The sequence below is a fragment of the Puma concolor genome, chromosome B4, assembly GCF_028749965.1.
Source record: "Puma concolor isolate L17-30 chromosome B4, mPumCon1.1.hap2, whole genome shotgun sequence".
NCBI lineage: Eukaryota > Metazoa > Chordata > Mammalia > Carnivora > Felidae > Puma > Puma concolor.
Genome location: NC_141673.1, coordinates 10,512,187 through 10,537,127, shown reverse-complemented (window position 1 = coordinate 10,537,127; position 24,941 = coordinate 10,512,187). Strand labels below are relative to the sequence as shown.

The 24,941-nt window shown below is 46.0% G+C and overlaps 1 protein-coding gene and 1 long non-coding RNA gene across 2 annotated transcripts in view; both read left to right on the top strand.

The window, feature by feature from the left end:
- The first annotated feature begins 573 nt into the window (after positions 1–573).
- Positions 574–24,941, top strand: part of EIF3L (eukaryotic translation initiation factor 3 subunit L) — a 29,639-nt gene continuing 5,271 nt past the window's right edge. Inside the window, exons 1-11 of the mRNA XM_025926805.2 lie at positions 574–699; positions 1,262–1,310; positions 2,460–2,670; positions 6,692–6,771; positions 11,565–11,626; positions 15,245–15,314; positions 15,527–15,600; positions 18,628–18,799; positions 21,128–21,282; positions 21,983–22,153; positions 22,936–23,433. Coding sequence (XP_025782590.1) covers positions 667–699; positions 1,262–1,310; positions 2,460–2,670; positions 6,692–6,771; positions 11,565–11,626; positions 15,245–15,314; positions 15,527–15,600; positions 18,628–18,799; positions 21,128–21,282; positions 21,983–22,153; positions 22,936–23,433 — 1,575 coding nt within the window. The 5' untranslated portion in view covers positions 574–666. The remainder of the gene's footprint in view (positions 700–1,261; positions 1,311–2,459; positions 2,671–6,691; positions 6,772–11,564; positions 11,627–15,244; positions 15,315–15,526; positions 15,601–18,627; positions 18,800–21,127; positions 21,283–21,982; positions 22,154–22,935; positions 23,434–24,941) is intronic.
- On the top strand, positions 1,317–1,852 carry LOC147578894 (uncharacterized). The gene is made up of 2 exons (XR_015253305.1): positions 1,317–1,480; positions 1,730–1,852. It is a non-coding gene; the product is annotated as an uncharacterized LOC147578894 (long non-coding RNA).

Below are 24,941 nucleotides of genomic sequence, written 5' to 3'. Positions count from 1 at the left end.
TTTTTTTAAAAAAAAAAATTTTTTTTTCAACGTTTATTTATTTTTTGGGTCAGAGAGAGACAGAGCATGAATGGGGGAGGGGCAGAGAGAGAGGGAGACACAGAATCGGAAACAGGCCCCAGGCTCTGAGCCATCAGCCCAGAGCCTGACGCGGGGCTCGAACTCACGGACCGCGAGATCGTGACCTGGCTGAAGTTGGACGCTTAACCGACTGCGCCACCCAGGCGCCCCTAAGTTTAGTCTTTCGAAGCCAAACATTTGAAAACATTCCTTGCTGCAGGCAAACTGCTTACACCTAAATCCAACATCAGGCCCCCATACCCGAACTTCCTTTCTTGCGAGAAGTCTCCAGAGGAAGCTGTCAGCCATCTTTTGTGTGGCATCATTTCTGGTTTCTCTTTGCCCATTCTTTGTCATGCCGAAGCAGTTCACTCTTTCTTCTGAATTTGCGCAAGCACTACAGACTCCCCCCTTCCTTATACAGCCTCTATTTGAAGAAGGAAGAAAAATTCAAGTGTTTGCCGCTTCCGCCCTTCTTGACGTGGCGGCTCCCTGAAGACTTCCGGTTTCCCGGCAGGCCCGGTAGGGGCTGAACTTCCGGCCTCACGACGCAGGCGCGGGCCGCAGTTTTCGCTCTCTCTGGCTGTGTTCGTGAGTGCCGCAGCCATGTCTTATCCCGCTGATGATTATGAGTCCGAGGTAAGGCTGGCCCTGCGCGTGACCTGAGCTCCGCGAAGGAGGCAGAGTTCTTTGGATGTTGGGCCCCGCGGCGAGACGGCGTCCGGGCCTCTCTGGGAGCCCTTGCGGGCCGCGACCGCCTCCGGCCTGCCTCCCTGCGGGCGCGGCCCTCATGCTGTTCCCACGGCTTGCTGCTACTCACCAGCCCCGTCTCGGCCCGCCCACTTCGCATGTCCGGTCTCCTCGTTCTCTCCCTTTGCGAGACCGGAGACGGAGGCTGCTTGTGGAATCCCATAAGGATTCTGTGTTTCTGTAACTTAGCTCTTAACGGTTTGGGCTGCCCCTTGTAAAACTCCGTTGGTTCCCGCGGCCTCTTGTGCTTTGCTCTACCTTACTTGCATCCGTAACGTTGTATCGCTGTCTTGTTTATTCTCCCTTCTCTCACAAGCGTGTGAGTTTCTCCAAGGCAGGGACTGTGTTTTATCCACTTGCGTATTCTTAGTACCCTGCTTATCCTAAACATTGTCGAACGAACGTTTTGGGTTCACGAATTGGTGACCGTTTCCGTCTCTTTTCTTAATAGGCTGCTTATGATCCCTATGCTTACCCAGGCGACTATGACATGCACACAGGTGAGACCATGGACTTGTCTGGCTAGCTAGGCACTTCTAGGGTTTGGCACCCTTTTGAAGGTCTCAGAACAGCTTTGACGGGCATCTGTTAAACGCTCTTTCTTCGTGGTCCCGGTGTGAAGTCAGTTATTAGTTCTCAGAAGGAGGTGGTATAGAGCCTAATAAACCAGGTCTTTTTCTTTTTTTTTTTTTAAACATTTTTTTTTTTTTAACGTTTATTTGTTTTTGGGACAGAGAGAGACAGATCATGAACGGGGGAGGGGCAGAGAGAGAGGGAGACACAGAATCGGAAATAGGCTCCAGGCTCCGAGCCATCAGCCCAGAGCCCGACGCGGGGCTCGAACTCACGGACAGCGAGATCGTGACCTGGCTGAAGTCGGACGCTTAACCAACTGTGCCACCCAGGCGCCCCAAACCAGGTCTTTTTCATGTTCCACCTCCGAGTCTCAGAAGAGAAAGCTTACTATCCTCGATGTGGTTTCCTTGTCAGACTATTCGCTGAAGAAGAAAATCTTGTGAAAAATTAAAGAAATTCAAACCAAGCCCAAGTGAAGTATTTTTGGAAGGTTTTGGGGTTGGGGTTTCCTGAAATGTAGTGAGTTGGTTTGACTTAGTAAGTGCCGTGCATTGTTGGAGGTACTTTGTCCAAAGTGTTTCATTTAGTCCTTAAAACAGTTCTATAAAGTACCTAAATTAAAGTTGTCTCCATGTGGCAGATGAGAAAACAGAGCAGAGAAGTTTGGTAACTTGCACTGTTGTATTGGTAGAAAATGGCAGTCATTCATTCATTCATCCAAAAAATATTAAGTGCCTACTAACTTTCCCTTCCCACAGTCATCTTCTCTCTTCTAACACACATATAACCACATGGGTACACTGAGTACAAGGTTCTTGCCCTCTTAGGCTTCAGGTTCTAGTGGAGGAAAGAGATTATGAACAAACGTATAATTTTAAGTAGTGGTGCGTTTTTTGAAGAAACCGCGTACCGGGATTGAGAGTGAGTTGGGGACAGTTATATTTCTGAGTGCTTAAAAGGGAATTATACCTGATTTGTAGACTTTAATTTAGAGGATGGTCTTGCCCTTTCGTTTTGTAAGATATGTGGGTTTGAAAGCACTTGGTAAAGTATTTGTTCTGTCCAACCTTTAGGAGATCCAAAGCAGGATCTGGCTTATGAACGTCAGTATGAACAGCAGACGTATCAGGTGATCCCTGAAGTGATCAAAAACTTCATCCAGTATTTCCACAAAACCGTCTCAGATTTGATTGACCAGAAGGTGTATGAGCTGCAGGCCAGTCGCGTGTCCAGCGACGTCATTGACCAGAAGGTGTATGAGATCCAAGACATCTATGAGAACAGGTACAGACTGCTGGCTGAAATGACCCTCTTTCTAGGGGGACTGGTTTAGTGATGCAGCCCCTGAAAAGGGTGCTGTCTAATCACTTCTCTGAAAAGAGAGAGCCCGAGGGGTTTCTGTGATTCCTTGGGGGAGACATGTTACTTTGTTGGACTGTATTGCCAAAACTCATACAGGGTCTGGGGCGCCTGGGTGGCTCAGTCAGTTAAGCCTCTGACTTCAGCTCAGGTCATGATCTCACAGCTTGTGGGTTCGAGCCCCGCATCGGGCTCTGTGCTGACAGCTCAGAGCCTGGAGCCTGTTTCAGTTTCTGTGTCTCCTTCTCTCTGACCCTCCCCTGTTCATGCTCTGTCTCTCTCTGTCTCAAAAATAAATAAAAACATTAAATAAAAAAAAAAAAATTCATACAGGGTCTAAAATAATAACACCGTGATCAGTAATTATAGCAGCAGTTACAGTAGTATGTGCGACCAGTGTAAATCAGGCAACGTTCAGAATGCTTTTCCTGCGTTTTACTCATTACGCTTCTCAGTAACCCCATGAAGTAGGTAGTATTGTTTTCCTCATCTTACGGATGAGGGAAACAAAGAACAGAAAGGATAAGTCACATGGCTACTTGAGTTTTGAACCTGCACATTTCTGACAGCAGAGCCCAATTTTTAAATTACTTCACGACTTTTTTTCCTAATGTGTATTTACCGAGAGAGCGAGAGTGCACGTGTGCAACACGCAAGCTTGGGAGGGAGATAGAGAATCCCAGGCAGGCTCTGCAGTGTTGTTGTGAAGCCTGACATGGGGCTCTGTCTCACGAATTGAGAGATCGTGACCTGAGCGGAAATCATGAATTGGACACTCACCCAGCTGAGCCCCCCAAGATGCCCCACATTACTGCACAACTTAATGCATCACAGGGTGAGCCACGCTTTGACTGGTTTTCAGGGGATTGCCCTTGTGTAATTGGCATTAGAGATGAGACAGGTCAGTTAGGGTCAGGATAGTCAGGAATGACTTCACCAAGGAAGCAGAATTTAAACCATTACTGAGAGGAGGGGTGGACAAAACTAATAGCCAGAGGCTTATTGGATCAGTGAATAGAATTAATCCCTGAACTGTTTTTTCCTTCCTCCTCACATCTTCCTAGTTAAAAGTGTGTAGCTCGGTGCTGTCCCATAGAAATAATAATGCTAGCCACATGTGTAACAGTTTTTTTCATCAGCTATGTTTAAAAAATATAAAAAGAGGGGCATCTGGCTGGCTCAGTTGGTGGAGCTTATGACTCTTGGTCTCAGGGTTATGAGCTTGAGCCCCACGTTGGGTGTAGAGATCACTTAAAAATAAAACTTTAGAGGCACCTGGGTGGCTCAGTCAGTTAAGTGTCTGACTTCGGCTCAGGTCGTGATTTCATGGTTTGTGGGTTCGAGCCCCGCATTGGGCTGCGTGCTGACAGCTCAGAGCCTGGAGCCTGCTTTGGAATCTGTGTCTCCCTCCCTCCCTCCCTCCCTCTCTCTCTCTCTCTCTCTCTCTCTCTCTCTCTCTCTCTCTCGTCTCTTATCTCTCAAAATGAATAAAAATATATAAAAATAATAATAATAAATAAGACTTAAAAATAAGTAAAAAGATGGGGAATTAATTTTAAGTTTATTTCAACATCTAAAATATTACCACTCATAATCAGAATTAAATAATTCTGATTATAAATAAATTCTGATAATAAATTTATAAATTCTGATAATAAATAAAATAAATAATCAGAATTAATGAGTTATTTTAGTTTTTTTAGTATTACGCATTCTAAATCCTATATTTTGTATTTATAGCACAACTCAATTTGTATATGTTGGAAATACTTGATCTCTATTTAACTTTTCTTTTTTTAATGTTTATTTTTGAGAGAGACCAGATATGAGTTGGGGAGGAGCAGAGGGAGAGGGAGACACAGAAACTGAAATAGGCTCCAGGCTCTGAGCTGTCAGCACAGAGCCCGACACAGGGCTCGAACTCACAGACCGCGAGATCATGACCTGAGCCGAAGTTGGATGTTTAACTGAGCCACCCAGGTTTCCTTCTATTTAGATTTCATAACATTTACAGTTGAAAAATCAGATTCACATACTTAAATAATTCTAAATATACTTGAAAGTTTTCCAGAAACTGAGTTAAATATTGGTTTTTTTATTTTTTTTAAATTTTTTTTTTTAAATTTTTTTTTAACATTTATTTATTTTTGAGACAGAGAGAGAGCATGAATAGGGGAGGGTCAAAGAAAGAGGGAGACACAGAATCCGAAACAGGCTCCAGGCTCTGAGCTGTCAGCCCAGAGCCCGACGCAGGTCATGAACCCCCGGACCGTGAGATCATGACCTGAGCGAAGTCGGACGCTTAACCGACTGAGCCACCCAGGCGCCCCAAATATTGGTTTTTTTAATTGAAATTAAAATTCGACATTCATTTCTTTTTAAAAAAAAATTTTTTTTTTCAACGTTTATTTATTTTTGGGACAGAGAGAGACAGAGCATGAACGGGGGAGGGGCAGAGAGAGAGGGAGACGCAGAATCGGAAACAGGCTCCAGGCTCTGAGCCATCAGCCCAGAGCCCGACGCGGGGCTCGAACCCACGGACCGCGAGATCGTGACCTGGCTGAAGTCGGACGCTTAACCGACTGCGCCACCCAGGCGCCCCTCGACATTCATTTCTTTAGCACAGTAATCACGTGTGACAAACAGTTGGAGCCAAGCATGTGGTACACGTTTCCATAGGAGAACGTGTGGTGAGGAGAACATCTGGCGCCTTGGAAAGTTTGTTCTTCTGCAGATGAGTGGGCAAAGGGAGGAAATGGTAAAGGAGACAGGGCAGAAAGAAAATCTAGATAGTCTAGGCGTAGAGAGTAGTGTCAGGAAAATACGTAGTAAGTCAGCAGAGAGAAGAGGCACAGGAAACCAGAGAGGAGACTTTGAAGAAGGGAAGGGTCAACAAACGTTAAGTGTTCTGGTGAGATTGAGTCAAGGAAGGAGCCGGTTGATTTTGGCAGTTGAGAAGTCCTGTGGTCCCCAGCAAGGTCCGTTTCGGTGGAGTGGTGGAGGCAGGAGCCAGATGGCAGAGGGTGAGAAATGGAGGACGACCAAGGAGAGGTAGCAAGTGTAGAGGACACAAAGTGTTGTTGAGATGCTTTGTGTTTTGTCGCATGTCTTGAAGCAGGAACTTGAGCACATTTCTGTGCCGAACTGAAAGATCTGGAGAAGAGAGAGAGGTGGGAGTCGAGGAGAGTGGGAGAAAGTGGAAGTAGCTCCTAAGGGGATCAGGAGGGAAATTGAACGGAAACCTCTTGTAGGGCTGTGAAGCATCGTGGGCGGCGGTGTTTGGGCGGGATGCTGCAGGTCTGTGATGGCATCAGACCCCAGCAAACAGACGGATTTGCTTCCAAGTTTGGAAGGGAGGAGGAGACACGGTGCTCCAGGAGAGTAGGGAAAATATTGCTAAGGGAGAAGGGTGGGAGTATCTAAAACAGGTATCAGATCAGGGAACAGCAAGCTGTTAAGTATGACTGGAGTTCATGACACGGAGGCCGGAAATGATCCTGAAGAGCACGGTGGTCGCCTAACTGATAATTTTTTTTAGTGTTTATTTCTGAAAGAGAGACAGAGCGTGAGTGGGGAAGGGGCAGAGAGGGAGGGAGACACAGAATCTGAAGCAGGCTTCAGGCTCTGAGCTGTCAGCGCAGAACCCAGTGCGGGACTCAAACGTGTATACTGTGAGATTGTGACCTGATCCAAAGTCGGAGCCCCACTGACTGAGCCACCCGGCTGCCCCATAAGTGATAAAAAGGAGTGTTTGCCGTATTGAGAAAAGTTGAGGTGCAGAGTTGGGTATAGGAAAGTTGTAGACGTGGAGGGCTTTGGCCCTGGCTTCGTATCTGTGACGCCTTCCCCTTTGTGAGCCTGGGTCCTTATCTGTAAAATGTGAAGGTTTCTTCTTCTCAGGTCCTTCCTGTTTTGGACTTGTAGAATTTTTGTGCTTGGTTTTCAGCTGGACCAAGTTGACTGAAAGATTCTTCAAGAATACACCCTGGCCTGAGGCTGAAGCCATTGCTCCACAGGTTGGAAACGGTAGGTATGAGCTCTTTGTGTTCTGCGCGCTGGGTGGGATCCTGCGACTCAGGGGTCACTAGGAGGCTCAAATGATCTGTGCCTTTCACTCACTGTTTTGTTTCCCCAGGACTTCGTACACCTTAGACCCTTAGTAAAGAACTTGTTGAATGAAGGCTGAATAAACAAAGAGGGGACAGAGAGCTCTCAAATGTGGTGAAGCTGAAATTGAGATCTTCGTCCTGACTTGTTTCCATTTCCCTCTGTAATTTTGGAGGTCATTATAGTCGCTTGGGAATGGGCTCTCTGGCAGCTTCCTTCCACCTTTCACTTTATGATGGCTTTTTTATATATGGTGTGATGTAGGAAGATCCATCTCCACATTTTTACATGTGGATAACTAGCTGTCCTAGCACCAGTTTTCGAAAAGACTGTTTTTCCATTAAGTTGTCTTGGCACCTTTGTTGAAATTGGTTATCATGTAAATGTAAGGGTTTATGTCTGGACTCTCAGGCTTTTTGTTTTTTTTTAATGTTTTATTTTTTGAGAGAGCGAGTGAGCACGAGCAGGGAAGGGACAGAGAGAGGGGGAGAGAGAGAGAGAGAATGAATGTGAAACAGGCTCCAGTCTCTTAAGCTGTCAGCATAGAGCCTGATGTGGGGCTAGAAGCCATGAACTGAGCCGAAGTTGGATGCTTAACCCACTGAGCCACCCAGGTGCCCTTCTCAGCCCCCCCCCTTTTTTTTTTTTTTTTGGTTTATTTATTTTGAGGGTTGGGGGAGGGAATCCCAAGCAGGCTCCACACTGTCAGTGCAGAGCCCGACGCGGGGCTCGAATTCATGAACCATGAGATCATGACCTGAGCCAAAATCAGGAATTGGACACTTAACCGACTGAGCCACCCCGGCGCCCCTAGACTCTCATTTTAACTCCGTTGATCTCTATGTCTTTCCTTGGTGTCTTTCCAGTGTGGCTTGGGCCACACTGTCTTGATTATTGTAGCTTTGTGGTAAGTTTTGAAACCAGAAGTGTAAGTCCTTCAACTATGTTCTTTTTCAAGATTGTTTTGGTTCTTCTGAGTCCCTTGGATTTCCATATGAGTTTTAGGATCAGCCGGTCAGTTTTCACAAAAAGCCAGCTGGGATTTTGATAAGGATGGTGTTGACTCTGAAAATAGAATTAGGGGTATGTTGCTTTTGTATTTAAGTCTTCTAATTTATGGGCATGTAGTGTCTTTTCATTTACTTAGCTCTGTTTAGAAGTCGCTCTCGGAGAGTTTACTTTCTGTGGTGCTCAGACCTTTTTCTTTGTTTAATATATTGCCTATAAGAATGTAACATTGTGTGTATTAACTACAAAGTCCTGTAATACAGTTGACCCTTGAACAACATGGGTTTGTACTAGGTGAGTCTGCTAATACATGGATTATTTTTGCTCCCATACAGTACTGTAAATGTATTTCCTCCTATAATTTTCTTGATGTTTTCTCCTCTACAGCTTACTTTATTATAAGAATACAGGATCTAATACACATAGCATACAAAATATGTGTTAATTGACAGTTTGTGTTATTGGTAAGGCTCCCAGTCAGCAGTAGGTTATTAAGGTTCAACAGTCAAATATCTGAGGAGTCAGAAGTTATTTGTGTGGGCTTTTGACTGTGCAGGGGGCGGTTCTTGCCCCTAACCCCTACAGTGTTCAACGGTCAGCTGTGTATAATTTTATAGGAAAGTAATCACAGGGCCTAATAGTGAAAAAAGAGATTTGGTATAAAAATCACCCCCCTCCCCTTCCATCCTCAAGTCTTCAGTTTCTCTAGAGCCGTCTAGTGCTACCACTTTCTTTTCTTATCCTTCCCATGATGGTCTATGCATACATAAGCAAATAGGAATATCTCTTTTGTTTCTTTTTTACATAGACTAAATGCCATTTCTTTCCCTTGAAAAAAATAAAAAAAAAAATTTTTTTTAATGTTTATTTATTTATTTATTTATTTTAATTTTTTTTTTTCAACGTTTATTTATTTTTGGGACAGAGAGAGACAGAGCATGAACGGGGGAGGGGCAGAGAGAGAGGGAGACACAGAATCGGAAACAGGCTCCAGGCTCTGAGCCATCAGCCCAGAGCCTGACGCGGGGCTCGAACCCACGGACTGCAAGATCGTGACCTGGCTGAAGTCGGACGCTTAACCGACTGCGCCACCCAGGCGCCCCAGCGTTTATTTATTTTTGAGACAGAGAGGGACAGAGCATGGATGGGGGAGGGGCAGAGAGAGAGGGAGACACAGAATCTGAAACAGGCTCCAGGCTCCGAGCTGTCAGCACAGAGCCTGACGTGGGGCTCGAACTCACGGATCGTGAGATCATGACCTGAGCCGAAGTCGGCTGCTTAACTGACTGAGCCACCCAGGCTCCCCGAAAAAATTTTTTTAAAAATCATTTTTTTAGTTTTTTTTTTTTTTTTTTTTTTGAGAGAGAATGAGAATGAGTGGGGGAAGTGTAGAGGGAAGGAAAGAGAGAATCCCAAGCAGGCTCTGCACTGTTAGTTTGGAGCCTGACACGGGGCTTGAACTCACAAACCGTGAGATCATGACCTGAGCCAAAACCAAGAGTCAGATGCTTAACCCACTAAACCACCCAGGTGCCCCTCCCCCCCTTTTTTTTAAATGTTTATTTATTTTTGAGAGAGAATGTGTGTGTGAGTGGGGGAGGGGCAGAGAGAGGTGTAGACAGAGGATCAGAAGCAGGCTCTGTGCTGATAGCAGAGAGCCCAGTGCAGGGCTTGAACTCATGAACCACGAGATCCGTGACCTGAGCTGAAGTTGGATGCTTAACTGCCTGAGCCACCCAGGGGCCCCTTTTTTCCTTTTTAAAGTTAATTATATTTTTGGAGTGTATTCTGTATCTCCAGGATTTCTTTTTTTTTCCTTTAATTTTTTTTTTTTTTTTAATTTTTTTCTCAACATTTATTTATTTTTGGGACAGAGAGAGACAGAGCATGAACGGGGGAGGGGCAGAGAGAGAGGGAGACGCAGAATCGGAAACTTCAGCAGGTCGTGACCTGGCTGAAGTCGGACGCTTAACCGACTGCGCCACCCAGGCGCCCCTAATTTTTTTTTTTTTAATGTTTATTTTTGAGAGGGGCAGAGAGAGAGGGAGACACAGAATCCGAAGCAGGTTCCAGGCTCTGAGCTGTCAGTACAGAGCCCGACACGGAGCTCGAACTCACAGACCACGAGATCATGACCTGAGCTGAAGTCGGACGCTTAACCGACTGAGCTACCCAGGCGCCCCTGTATCTCCAGGATTTATAAGACCACCCCCAGGTTTGGTGGTTGGTATAGTTGTATCCACAGCTATGAAGGTTTACAGCAAATGGATACAGAGCAAAATCAGCAAGGGGAAAGAAGACATAGACAGGAATCTAACGGAAACCAGGTGCATGTTACCAGCAGTCCCTTCCCGTGGAGTCACATGGGATGTGCTGTTCCTCGAGCAAGCAGGGAATTGTGACGTGTGAAAAGTTGTCTGTCAGACTACTTACAGACTTGGTGTCCAAGGATTTTATTGGGTGTTGGTTATGTGGGCACATCCTCTGCCTAGCACGTACCAAAATTCCAGACCCCCAGAAGGAAAGCAGGAGTTCAGCATGAACCACTGTTGCACAGTTTAGGCATAGCAGACCACTCTTATCAGGGTGGTGAGGACCTTCCTGAAATCCAGGTTCCCAGATGCCAGCCAAGGACCAACCTTACTAGCCAAAGGATAGAAGTCTCACGCCTGCTTTGTTAGCTCTTTTCTGCTCAGTGTCAGTATCCAAAGAACCCTTCCGTCCGTCCGTCCTTCCTTCCTTCCTTCCTTCCTTCCTTCCTTCTTTCTTTCTTTCTTTCTTTCTTTCTTTCTTTCTTTCTTTCTTTCTTTCTTTCTTTCTTTCTTTCTTTCTTTCTTTCTTTCTTGTGGTTGTATTGTATTAATAAGATAAGTTCTTTAAAATAGGATTTGTGGCTCAGTCAGTTAAGCATCCAACTCTTGATTTTGGCTCAGGTCACAATCTCGGTCATGGGATTGAGCCCTGAGTCAGGCTCTGCACTGGGCGTGGAGCCTGCTTGGGATTCCCCCCTGCCCCCCTTTTTCTTCGTCTCCTTCTCCTCCCCCCTCCCCATGTGTTCTCTTTCTTTCAAAAAAAATAAATATAAAAAAATTAAATAGGATTTCTAAATAAAAGATACCCATATATTTCCGATTTTGATAATGTGACATTGCTTTCTTGGGAGCTGTTACTATTTATTTATATGTTGGTTTATTAAACAACTGGATGGCAAAATATCTTAAATGATGACGGGAAATGAGTCTGAATGAGATGAAGATGAGATTGAAAGATAAAACAAGGTGAATTTTCTTGTTGCACGTATTCTTGGGGTGTAAGGGTTAAAATTTAAAATGTAGATGTCGGGGCGCCTGGGTGGCTCAGTCGGTTGGGGGGCCGACTTCGGCTCAGGTCATGATCTCGCGGTTCATGAGTTCAAGCCCCACGTCGGGCTCTGTGCTGACAGCTCAGAACCTGGAGCCTGTTTCAGATTCTGTGTCTCCCTCTCTGTCTCTGACCCTCCCCGTTCATGCTCTGTCTCTGTCTCAAAAATAAATAAACGTTAAAAAAAAATAAACCAAAACGTTTAAAAAAAATAAATAAGATGTAGATGTTGTTTAGTCTTTTAAATCATGTTTATCCCTTTATTCCCTTCAAAGGGGCTAGAACTGCCTGAGGACCCTGGTTGTTTGTGGATTACTAAAGCACCCCTTTGCCATCTCTTTCAGATGCTGTCTTCCTGATTTTGTACAAAGAATTATACTACAGGCACATATATGCCAAAGTCAGTGTGAGTATCTAAGTGTTGTTGGCGTTGTTTTAAACTGCGTGTCGTTTTTGCGTTTGGAACACAACCGCTGGTTTATATTGGTTCGGTGTCCAAGAGTGGTTGGCATGTGTTCTCAGCATTCTTTTAAGACATAACGGTGGGGGGATGGGGTGCCTAGGTGGTTGAGTAAATTAAACGTCTGACTTCGGCTCAGGTCCTGATCTCACAGTACATGGGTTCGAGCCCTGCTTCATAGTCTGGAGCCTGCCTCGGATTCTCCCTCCCTCTCCCTTTGCCCTTCCCCTTGTTCACGCTGTGTCTCTCTCTGTCTCTCAAAAAACAATAAACACTAAAAAAAATAGTAATAATAATAACAGAGGGAATGATTGAATCTAGCAAGCTGGGTATCTATTCCAGACAAACTGTAATAGGTGATAGCTTTGCTGTCCGTTTTAATGTCTCCATCCCCACAGTTTCTGACTTGCACTCATCACATTGATTGGGTTGTAGGATGCCATCCTAATAGTGTGTTCCTGAGCGCCTTCTTAATTTTTTTTTTATGTTTGTTTATTTTTGAGAGAGAGAGAGAGAGCACAAGCAGGGGAGGGGCAGAGAGAGAGGGAGACACAGAAGCTGAAGCAGGCTCCAGGCTCCGAGTTGTCAGCACAGAGCCTGACACGGGGCTCAAACTCATGAACTGTGAGATCATGACCTGAGCTGAAGTTGGATGCTTAACCAACTGAGCCACCCTGGGGCCCCCTGAGCACCTTCTTTTGTCCCTGCCTGTGATGTTCTTGCTTTTTTAACTCCAGTGCATTGCCGTGGAGTCTTCGACTCTGAAACATACGTGAAATTGTCACCGTGTGTCAAGCATAATGCTTGGCACTTGACATGCATCTATGTTCTAATCCTCACCGTAATCCTGCAAAGCAGGCAAATTGAGGTGGTTTTTCTCAAATTCATACAACTAGTAAGTGGCCAGACTCCTTGAACTCAGGCCTGTCTTATTGGAGTACCAGTGTTCTCCCCCTACTTTGGGCACCTGTTTGATTCTTCTCTGATTTCTGAATTTTAGAATGACCTAAGTCTCTTAAAATACGATCTGTACTATTTATACACATGATGACTAAAAATCTCTATTATTAGCCCCAGTGTCTCTAAATCCATACTTGCATATCCAGCTACCTATTCCACGTCTCCACTTGGTTGTCTTTCTGGTCATCTCATCTTCAGTGTAACATACCCCAAACTGAAGTTTTCTTTTCCCTTTAAACCTGTTCTTCCCATGTCAGCCAACTCGCAAATAATACCACCGTGCACCCAGGTGACTTGGAGTGAAAACCTTGGCCTCTTTCTTGACTTTTGTCTCACTTGACTTCTAGCCTTGCAGCAAATCCTGTTCAGCTCTATCTTCAACATACTTCTTGAAACCGCCCACTTATCACCGCCACCACTGCTGCTATCCTAGTTCAATGCGTTATCGTCTCTTGCCTGGACTGTGTAGCTGCTTACCTGGTGTCCATTTCCACTCTTCTACTAGAGTTTATTCTCACCTGGTAACCAGCATGATCCTTTTGAAACATAGTCTCACCAAGTCACACCCTGCCTCCCAATCCTACCGTGACTTGCTATCATACTTAGAATAAAATCCCAAGTCTTAGTCATAGTTCTGCTTGATCTGGCTTCCCCTCCTTTCCTGGGCTCCTGGCCATCCTCGGGCCATCCTCCTGGCCACACTTCAGAGCGTATGTACGTCACTAGCTGACATCGTATTATTTGTTTACTAGGTTTTTGTTTGCTACCCCCGCTAGAGGGTAAAACTCCGCCAGGGCATGGACTTGATCTTGTTCACGGCTGTAATCCCGTGCCTCGTCACTGATGGTGACAGGCTAATTGTTGGAGCATGCGTGTGCATGTGTAAATGAAGGAAACTGGCACCATGATCTCTCCTTAGAGTATTTCTGCCTGCTCACAGTTAATTCAGTTCTCGTCCCCCTGAGGGGTCAGCTTGACCTGACTAGCGAGCTCTTGCTTTGCCGTGGGAGCCACCGTGAGTGCCGGCTGGAGGCGTTCCCATTGTCAGAGTACTGCAGGGACCGTGTTTTTCTGGCATCCCAGTGAGAGCTCTCACTACTTTGAGAGAAAGTGAAGATTCCCTCCTACACTTGATGCTTTGGCTCAGGTACTGTGTGGGCCATGCTGAGTCTAGCTAGCCTACATAACACGGCTTTCTTGGGAAGACCATGGCATCAGAACCCATAGTACAAGTGGTTCTACCACGTCCAATCTTACCTTTGGTCTGTAATAAAGATTCAGCAGAAGCTTATTGATCTTGTAACCTCTTCATTAGGTACCACATGGGGTACATTCATATATATGGCCAGTGTTAAATCTTGTGGGGGCGTTTCATTGAAAGAACACTTAACTATATCGGGCACTTTTACGACATAGTCTCATTCTACAGAGACATCGAGTACCTTGTCAGAAGCTCAGTAAGCAGTGGGGCTAAAACTCCAGGGCTGTGTTCTTTCTCCCCCATTACAGATAGCATCGTGTTATTCCCCAGCTCAGAAACCTTCAGTGGTTCTCCGTTGCCAGCAACATGAAGTCTAGATTGGGGGTCAGCAGCCTTCACTATAAAGGGCCAGATAGGTTTTTTTTGGCTTTGAGGCCATCATGGTCTCTGTTGAATGTGTTCAGCACTGCCTTTGTAACAGCTGTAGACAGTGAGTGCAGGGCTCTGTTCCAGTTGAACTTTTTATTGACAAAAACAGGCGATGGTGGATTTACTGACCCCTCTGGCCTAGATTTCTGTTGACCTGAAAGACCTCTACATTCCTGGCCTCTTCTAGTCTCGTGTAGCCTAGTGTAGTGTTATCTGCTCTCACCATTCTTTGAGCACTGTGATCTTACCTTTTTGCTTTTGTTAGTACTTCTGTCTTTCTTTCCTTCTTTTTTTTTTAATGTTTGTTTTTGAGAGGGAGAGAGGGAGACACAGAATCTGTAGCAGGCTTTATCTAGGCTCTGAGCTACCAGCACAGAGCCTGACGCTGGGCTCAAACTCATGAACTGTGAGATCATGACCTGAGCCAAAGTTGGGACGTTTAACCAACTGAGCCACCCAGGCGCCCCAGTACTTCTGTCTTTCTGCTTCGCTAGATCTGCATGCTTGTTCTTTAATGGTCAGTTGGGGTTGTTGCCGTAAAACCTGAACATTACGGTCTGATTTTCAGTGCCCCTTTGAACTGCTCTAGCTCTTACGGTCTTCCCTCTGACTTGAGTGCTCTTTGCATCCTCAGAAGGAGAGAGTCACCGTCAGTTCTCATGGGTCTTTAGCCGTCATGGTAGACCATGAGTAAAATACATATATTTTATTTCTTAATATTTATTTTGAGAGAAAGCACTCATGCAAGGGAGGCAGAGGGGCACAGAGAAAGGGAGGGAGGGAGGGAGGGAGGGAATCCCAAGTAGGTTCCATGCTGTCAACACTGAGCCCAGTGTAGGGCTCAAACTCACCGTGAGATCATGACCTGAGCTGAAATCAAGAGTCTGATGCTAAAGCAACTGAGCCACCCGGGGGCCCTGAGTAAAACACATTTAAATTAAACATCTGTGCTGATGTCTCCTTTCTTTTTACAGGGAGGGCCCTCCTTGGAGCAGAGATTTGAATCCTACTACAACTACTGCAATCTCTTCAACTACATTCTTAGTGAGTTTGAGTTTGGCTAAGGGTATGAGGCTGTGATGAGGCCCAGTGCTGGCCTCTAGCTTTTTGTTAGCAGAATTTTAATATGCAAGTGGAAGGGGGGATGTCCTGTTATTCATGGTCTTTTTAAGAGAAAAATTAGAAAATGTATTCTATATATAGCCTTACCAAGTGGGCATAGTTTGCATCTGACTTTGCTGTGATCTCCCACGCAGATGCCGATGGTCCTGCTCCCCTTGAACTACCCAACCAGTGGCTCTGGGATATCATTGATGAGTTCATCTATCAGGTATCTGGCCAGCCGTGATCTCATTTGAAATAACTAGTCCAACAAAGGAGCAGCAGTTACCATTGTTTGCATTGTTAAAAAGATGCTTGGGATAAAAATGTCCCCATCATGGTTGGGGATATCCCCTGGTGGCGGTCCTCAGTGTCATGGTTTTCTGAAGAGTCAGTGACGCATAAGAGCTCTGGGTATCAATTTGGTAGTTGAGCTGACTTTCACCAAGCTCTTACCTGACCTTGAGAGTTGGTCTGATAGGGAGAATAAAGGCTTCCTAGGCTTTGGAGTCTGGTAGAAGCGAGTGGGTGCTGGTGTGGGGGCACCCACCTGGTAGTCTGTCACGTGGACATGTTGTTTAAGCTCTCCCAAGTTTTACTTTCCTCTCTTAGGAAACAGAAATGTTGTATGCCTTGACTGTGATAGTGGTTATATGCTAGATAAGAATAAAGTAGAACATTAGCATCAAGGCGGAAACATTGCCTGTCTTGGAGTGCTCCTATGGAGGCTCCACCAAGAACTGGGTCAGATGTCAAGTACAGCAGCTGTGTAGCCCAGGGGTACACTTTTCAAGTCTTGCTGTTCACTAACCTGGGACCTTGGGCAAATTACTTAACCACATTGCCTTGGTTTCTGTAAAAGCGGGATTTGGGAGGTGATTACTGGAAATGACATCTAAAGAGCTTAGTGCAGTGCGTGTCACAGAAGAATTACTCAGTAGATGTTGCCTGGTTGTTGTGATGGTCAATATTATCATTATTCTTTTCCACATTCTTTTAGGTCAGTTTTATTCTTTAAAAATAGAATATAGACTTAAAAAACACAGAATAATTGAATTTGGAGATACTTGTTTCCTGTGAGTTTTATGAGGACTGGATAACTCTCACTGGGAATTTCCGGAGAAATCAGATTCTTAATAAAGCTGTTATTTGAGCACAGACCAGAGACTTTGAAAGTGCTGGCAAGTTGTGATTGGTGGGCTGAGAAAGCCCTCCCAGGGCCCTTTGGGAGAGGCTTTCTGCTTAAGATGAGGCTTTGGTGCCTTTTGTGCAGTGAGGCCCACAAACCACACTGGCCTGGTTTGCCCTTTCTGGCTTCTTGGCTTGTGTCAGCCCCTTCTTTGGCATATTTTAGAAGGTTGGTGGTCCTGTTGACTCACAGCAGGTCAAAGAGGATCATCTGTGCTAAGGTTCTTCATCCTTCTTAAGATTATCGTAATCCCTTGGGCTTAGCTGGTGCTCTTTTAAGGGGCTTAAAGTGCTCTCACCGGTAACAAAGACTGGCCAGTGAGGGCCAGGTGGGATTCTGCCTGGCCAGGTAGATGTCACACGGGTAAGTGGCTTTTTCCCGCCACTCTGCTTTCATTTACTTTTATCAGTACAAGTAATACATCTGTATATCGTTACTGTTTAAAAACTTTGTCTATTTCAGATTGCAGATAAAGTGTCTTCCTCGGCTTTGTGGAGGCATCAGTTATTGTCTGGAAAGATAGACACCATGTTAATGTTTCTCAGGGTTACGTACATACAAAAATAACTCCATTTAGAAATGGTTTAATACATTTATGTCATTTGTTATGATATGGAACACTTAACATGTCTACATAGAGACAGCTTTGTTTTTTTCTGCTTACTACAAGATCTGTGTAAACTACCTTTTTTGTGATGAACATTTAGGTTTTCAGTTTCTACTACAAACGGTGAGTTAGTAAATATCCTCATTTACGTTACACATAGGTTCATCTCTAGAGATCACTAGAGGTAGAATTGTTGGTTGAAGGATATTTGCTTTTTACGTTTTTTTAAATCAGCTTTATTGAGTCAAAATTTGCATACAGTAAAATACCAATTCTAAGTGCACTGTTGATGAGATTTGACAAATGTGTACACCGCCACTGTAGAGATCTAGAACATGCAATCCCTTTGGATTTTAAGAAATAGTAACATCTTGCCCTCCCCGAGGGCTGTGTCAAATTACACTGCTGTCAGCAGTATTTGAGAATTTCTATGCTGTGGATGTTACTGGTCTAATTTTTGTCTGTCTGATGGGAAAGAAATGGTGATCTCATTTTAATTTGCATTTCTCTGATACCTGAAGAGATCAAGCGTTTTCCCTGTTAATTGACCAATCTTATTTTTCTTTGAAGTGATCATCAGTGTCCTTTGTCCATTTTTCCATTGGATTATCTTGTTCTTACTGACATAGAATCTGTTCAGTATTCTGGATACTCTTCTGTTAATTGTAAATCTGGAAACATTTTCCTACATTCTTAGAGGAAGACGATATTTTGGAGTTGAAGAACATTCTTGGGTCATCTAGGACCTAGATTCTAGGTCACTGGTTTCCAAACTTGGTGTGCACCAGAATCAACCAAGGAGCTTTTGAAAACTAATTGACTGCGTAGGTCTCTTGTGCTATTTTCTGGGTGACTGATGGAGCCCCAGCCCATTGCTGGTCCCAGATGGAACCACTGCCTCAAAAAATACCTGTGGTATGGGCCCTATATGTGCCCTACGCTGGGTGGTTAGGGTCTGTGGTTGGTACAGAGGCGACTCAGAGTGGGTTCCTGGCCTAGGTGAATTGATGGTGAACTCCAGTAGGGAAGACACACGTACAGACACCTGCCCTGTCTCCACCGCATTCATAATCCTGACTCGGGCATGGCACAGCCGTCTAAGAGTAGATCTGTTACAAGCCACCTGGTTCTGATAGCCAGGTTGACTGCATTGCAAAGCTCATAGACTTTACACTTAAGTCTGGAGTCAAATACCAAACTGAATGTGTTTTTTTGTTTTACAAACTAACTTTCGTCTTAGAGATCTTTAGCTAGCCGAGGAAGAACTAACGTGCTCAGTAACGAACAAAGTTCAATTTAAACCAAGATGGCTTTGCAAAAACAGGTAGTGCACAGAACAGTTTGGCATGAGCAGCAGTAGCCCCGGCCCTCCCCTCCCAGTCCAGAGCCCCCCCCCCCCCCCCCAAGGCCTCATGTTCTGCACCGGGCGCCACTCTGTCTCTCTCCCTTCTTCCCGACAGTTTCAGTCGTTCAGTCAGTACCGCTGTAAGACCGCCAAGAAGTCAGAGGAGGAGATTGACTTCCTTCGTTCCAATCCCAAAATCTGGAACGTTCACAGCGTCCTCAATGTCCTTCACTCCCTAGTAGACAAGTCGAACATTAACCGGCAGCTGGAGGTGTACACGAGCGGAGGTGAGTGCTGCTTGCCATCTGTTCCCGGGGAAGAGAGGCCGCAGAGGGGTCGCTGCGGCTTAGGGAACCGGCTGCTCCTGTTTGGTGTTGGACGTGGGCAGTAGCCAAGTGCTGATGTCGGGGGCTGTGCGGCTTGGCAGCCTGTCGCCGACAGACTGAACCGGCACTTGTGAGACCAGCATTTGCAGGCACTTGTACTGTCTCCAGGGCCTTTGTTTAGATCAGCGATTCTCCCAAGTTTTTGGTGTCGGGACCACTTTGCAGTCTTTAAAGATTGAGAATCAGCAAGTTGAGCTGTATAAATTTTGCCCCTGTGAGAAGAGTATCATTTTCTCAAATCACTTTGGCACCGGGTTTCATGGAAGAGAGCTCAGTGTGCTTCTGCCTTCTGTCTGTTGCAGTTACAGTCTGTTTTAGTTGCAGTAGATGAGGGAGACCGGGCATCATCCAGACACGGAGTCGGGAAAGGGAGGAGTATCTCAGCAGCCTTTTCAGTCTTTGCGTTCTTTGGTGCTACATCAAAACTTGACAGCGAGGGGTTCATACCCGTTAATTGGATGAAGATTCTGAAAACGTTAGCAGTGAACTTTTACTTTCTTATATTAAAGTTCATAGGTTTATCCTGCAGCTTGAATGGATTTTTTTTTTTTTTTTTTTTTTTTTTACTGCTGCATGGTTTTGTAGAATACTGGTTCATGGAGTTATAAAGATTTCCTGTTGACAGATTTTATTATATAATTAAAAAAAATATTTTTAAATGTTTATTTTTGAGAAAGAAGGAGACAGAGTGCAAGCTGGGAAGGGGCAGAGAGAGAGGGAGACACAGAATCCGAAGCGGGCTCCAGGCTCTGAGCTGTCAGCACAGAGCCCAGCGCGGGACTCGAACTCACAAACCGTGAGATCATGATCTGAGCTGAAGTCAGATGCTTAACGGACTGAGCCATCCAGGTGCCCTTTTATTAGACAGGTTTTTTTTTTTTTAATGTTTATTTATTATTATTTTTTTTAATTTTTTTTTTCAACGTTTATTTATTTTTGGGACAGAGAGAGACAGAGCATGAACGGGGGAGGGGCAGAGAGAGAGGGAGACACAGAATCGGAAACAGGCTCCAGGCTCTGAGCCATCAGCCCAGAGCCTGATGCGGGGCTTGAACTCCCGGACCGCGAGATCGTGACCTGGCTGAAGTCGGACGCTTAACCGACTGCGCCACCCAGGCGCCCCAATGTTTATTTATTTTTGAGACAGAGAGAGACAGAGTGTGAACGGGGGAGGGTCAGAGAGAGGGAGACACAGAATCCGAAACAGGCTCCAGGCTCCGAGCTGTCAGCACAGAGCCCGACGCGGGGCTCGAACTCACAGACCGTGAGATCATGACCTGAGCCGAAGTCGGCTGCCCAACCGACTGAGCCACCCAGGAGCCCCTGTTAGACAGTTTTTAAAGACCACATCTGTTACTTTTGTCACCGTCCCATCAGACAAGGCTTTATATGGAAGACATTGAACTCATAGTGGCAGATTCAAGTTCTTTAAGACTACAGTTTTTGCTTAAAAGCTCACATTTTCATTGGCAGTGAAGTGAGCACTGTCCATTTTGTTGCTGAAATGTAACAGGTTCGCTTCGTTCAGGTTTGGAACGTGTCTGCTAAACACCCCAATCTGAATTTATGGGCCATTCTTTCAAGTAAAAATAGTATTTTGTGAAAAAAGTGGCTGGTTCTTTTACTGCACGTGGTGGGAAAGAATACAGTAATTGCAGGCCACTGCCTGATTTATGCTGAGTTGTTGGTAGTTTTACCTATGTTCTCGGGTGTTCGGTGCAAGTGTCAGTTCAGTGAGAAAGACAAATCGCATCTTAGTGTTATTAGGAAAATAGCTTTGACCTCAAGAACTTCCTGAAAGCAGTGGCCTTGGTGAGTAAACTGCTCCTGATAAAAAGGGCCATCTCCGTATTCTCAGGTGTCTTGGGACCAAAAAAAAAAAAAGACCAAAAAACTGTCACCCCACTCAGGCAACTCTTGTTGGTAAATTTAAGATTAGTTTAAGGCCAGGGAGGCCTAGCTGGCTTATTCGGTGGATCATGTGATTCTTGATCTCAAAGTCATGAGTTTGAGCCCACGTTGGGCATAGGGATTACTTTAAAAAAGAAAAGGTTAGCATCAGGTCAAGTGTGCTGCTTCTTGGTATTTCTTTGAGGGCAGTGAATCTCTGTTGCGGGAAGCTTTAGAGGCCGCTGGTAGGTGAAGAGGTCACCGAGTGACGTTCAGGGCTCAGGCTTACCTTCTTTCACCTGCCCCTGCGGAAGTGTTCACGGTATCTGTTTCTCTCAGGTGACCCCGAGAGTGTGGCCGGGGAGTATGGACGGCACTCCCTTTACAAGATGCTTGGGTATTTCAGCCTGGTGGGGCTCCTGCGTCTGCACTCCCTGTTGGGGGATTACTACCAGGCCATCAAGGTGCTGGAGAATATCGAACTGAATAAGAAGGTGATTACCTGCACCTCCCTCCCCTCCCCACCCCCTTCCCGAGCCAGAGGGTTCAAGAGACACTCTGATCTGTTAGGATACATTTCAGGGAGAAGAAAGGATTCATCCCCAGGCCAGTTGAAAATTGAGAACTGGGGGAACCACTGTACTGAAAATCTGAGCCTGGGCAAGGTGCTTTCTCTGTGTTAGTTAGTAACACTTGAACTATTCAGCAGTCTTTGATTCTGTTTTCAAAACAGAATGACAATGGCAGATTTTTACCATTCAGGTTTCACTTGTTAAGGAATTAACAGAAGATTTAGTTCTAAGATGGTTAGATAATGGTTATTAGCTGTGGTGGTTTTTCTTAGCCACAGAAAAATTGGTGCCTTTTTGATGTGTGTATCTTCCAGTCTTTGTTTATCTGTTCCTTTATCAAGTTTATCTGGAAAAGGAGTAGAAAGCAAGGAGGAAATTTTAAGGTTACCTGATTCAGCCCCCCCCCCCCCCTTTAAAATATCTAACAAAATGAGGTTCTCAGGTCCTAGAACTTAATTGGTGAATGGTATGGTCTGTACTCAGAACCTCTGACTCGAGCCGGGGCTTCCCCTGGGTGGTCCAGGGCTTCTGCCTCAGCTGACACTGGGCCCTGCCAACCTCCAGACTCTCTCTGGGGTGGATCGGTTCTGGGACTCATGGGTGCTTCTCCCTAATTCCGCAGAGCATGTACTCTCGTGTGCCCGAGTGCCAGGTGACCACTTACTACTACGTCGGTTTTGCCTATCTGATGATGCGTCGCTACCAGGATGCCATCCGGGTCTTTGCCAACATCCTCCTCTACATCCAGAGGACCAAGAGCATGTTCCAGAGGACCACATACAAGTATGAGATGGTGAGGAAGCCTCCGACTGGCCTGACCCCTTGGCACCTATGCCAGCAGTTTTGGGGAAACGCCATCCAAAATGTTGCTCTTTGTATGCCTTTTCAAGCTGGCATGCTCTAAGTTTCTTTTCTTTGTGTCTCTTATCTCAGATCATCAACTCCTTAACAATAGGGACGATGTCTTCCATTTTACTTTTGTCCCGCGACAGTGCCTACACGTATTCAAAAACCATTTGCTGAGCGTTCACTGGGCTGTCGGTGTTTAAAAAGGAGTTAGATGTGGGTACCGCCCTCACGCAGTTTGCCGTGGAGGAGGGTGGGTCCAAGATGTGCACAGCATTGAGGTTTCTAGGCAGAGAAGAGGTGTCGAGACTTAGAAGTATGGTGATGTGGTACCACGATGGACACTCTTGTCGGGGCGGGGGGGCAGGACAGGAGTCAGATTGGGGTGTCAGGTTCTGGAGTGGCCTTCACCACCCAGCTAAGCTGTTTGATCGTTACAGGCATTACGGCGCCATCCAAGTTTCTGGGTGACTCGGTCGTAAGTGGTGTGGGAGGATTGATCTGGTGGAGTGTGGGGTGATCCAGGGAGAAGGAGGCCCCAGTAAAGAATGCAGGAGCCAGCTAAGGAGGACCTGGAAGTGGGCTGGGGAGGTTCACTGGAGCTAGAGGGCACATTGGGAGAGACTGTGGGAAAGCGAACGGACCCGGGAGGGTGTTGGGGCAACGGCGGCAGGGACTTCCGAAAGTCGGTGGCATTTGACCCTGTGGCGATTTCTCTCCCACCCCCAGATTAACAAGCAGAATGAGCAGATGCACGCGCTGCTGGCCATCGCGCTCACCATGTACCCCATGCGAATTGACGAGAGCATTCACCTCCAGCTGCGGGAGAAATACGGGGACAAGATGCTGCGCATGCAGAAAGGTGACCCACAGGTCTATGAGGAGCTCTTCAGCTACTCGTGCCCCAAATTCCTGTCGCCTGTGGTGCCCAACTACGACAACGTGCACCCGAACTACCACAAGGAGCCCTTCCTGCAGCAGCTGAAGGTGTTCGCCGATGAAGTGCAGCAGCAGGCCCAGCTCTCAACCATCCGCAGCTTCCTCAAGCTCTACACCACCATGCCTGTGGCCAAGCTGGCTGGCTTCCTGGACCTCACGGAACAGGAGTTCCGCATCCAGCTCCTCGTCTTCAAACACAAGATGAAGAACCTGGTGTGGACCAGTGGCATCTCTGCCCTGGACGGCGAGTTTCAGTCGGCCTCTGAGGTGGACTTCTACATTGATAAGGTACGGCAGCCCCCCGGCCTGGGTCTCTGGGGCCCTCTGTTCACGCACCCCGCGATAAACACTGACTGGGCACCCACTGCGCTGAGCATTTGGGACTTAGCGGTGAACAAAATCCACAAAGGTTTCTGCCCTAGTGCTGATGTACTAATGTAAGAAAATAGACACTAAGTGTTCTGATGCAGCGAATCAGGTAGTAGGTGTCGATGCGAAATGAGCAAACCCACTTAATTTTTTAAGAAAAAAAGTTCTGTTTGAGTCCGAGTCCGCATTAAGACAGCTGCCTGAGATGCACAGTCTCCACAACGTAGAGAATGCTCCAGGGAACGAACGTTTGGTGTGAGAGTTCTATATGGTTTTGTTTTGTTGAGTTACAAGTCGCAGTGAATGACCTTCCAGAGAGTTACAGACTTTATGTTACTTGCAGGGCTGTATGACTTTAATCTTATGGGAATCCGGGAGTTTTTTTTTCTATTTCTTCAGCCCACATTCTTTTTTTTTTTTTAACTATTTTTTTTCTATTTCTTATCTTTATGTTTGGAATGCTTCTCTCTCTCTCTCTCTCTCTCTCTTTTTTTAAACGAAGTAGATGTACAGAGTTTGCTTGGGGCAGAAATAGAACCCGTGCTTTGAGGTTTTGCCAGGTCATTTTGACCTTAGGTAAGGGTTAAAGTATAGCTTCCCTAGAGCCCAGGAGCAGGGCCCACAAACACGGAGAGGTGAAATTTTTCCTTTATTTTGTGGTAGGTTAGAATCATCGAGTGCTACCCAATTACCGGTGGTGGTGGTGGGAGGCAGGGGTCGCAGGACTGACTAAGGTGCTCGGGACAGCCTGTGCTGAGGAAGGGAAATCGAAGCTAAGACTTGAGGGAGGTAAAGACATTAGCCAAATGCACATCTGGGGGAACAGCCGTCCACGTAGAGGGAGCAGAGGCCCTGGGCAGGAGCGAGGGGACAGCTTCGGTGTGGCTGGGGCGGCCCGTGAGAGGAGGCTGTGGCCGAGGGAAGGCTGGAGAGGGAAGAGGGTGGGTGCTGTGTCACATCTTCCATCTTTTTTTTCCCTCTGTTCTGCTTAATTTCCTTTGGATATATTGTTCTGTCCCTGTTCGTGTCTTCAGCTCTGCTTTTGCTTTCTCTGATTTTTTTTTTTTTCACGGTTCAGTGTTTCCTTAGATGCCCTTTTTGTTTTTTAAACCTAGGACCGTTCATTCTCCTAGAGGGGATTTGCTTTTGCCTCTTCAAGGTGCCTAGGGAGATTACTGGTCTGGGACCACCATAGACCAAAGCCTCAGGTTTTCTGGGTGGGACCAGGTAGCAAGCCCAGGCTGCAGCTGCAGATTGTCAGAAGAATCACCTCGTGTTTATAGTATGTTGGGGATGGGTCTCTTTCTGTTATGCTCCTTGGCCAATTTGGTGAGCTTTGCTTGATGTCTGGAGCAGGCAGTTCTGTCCGTGTCCGCCTTTAGCTTCAGGGTGTAGCCCTTCAGGGTCCCAGCAGTGCAGGGAGGGGT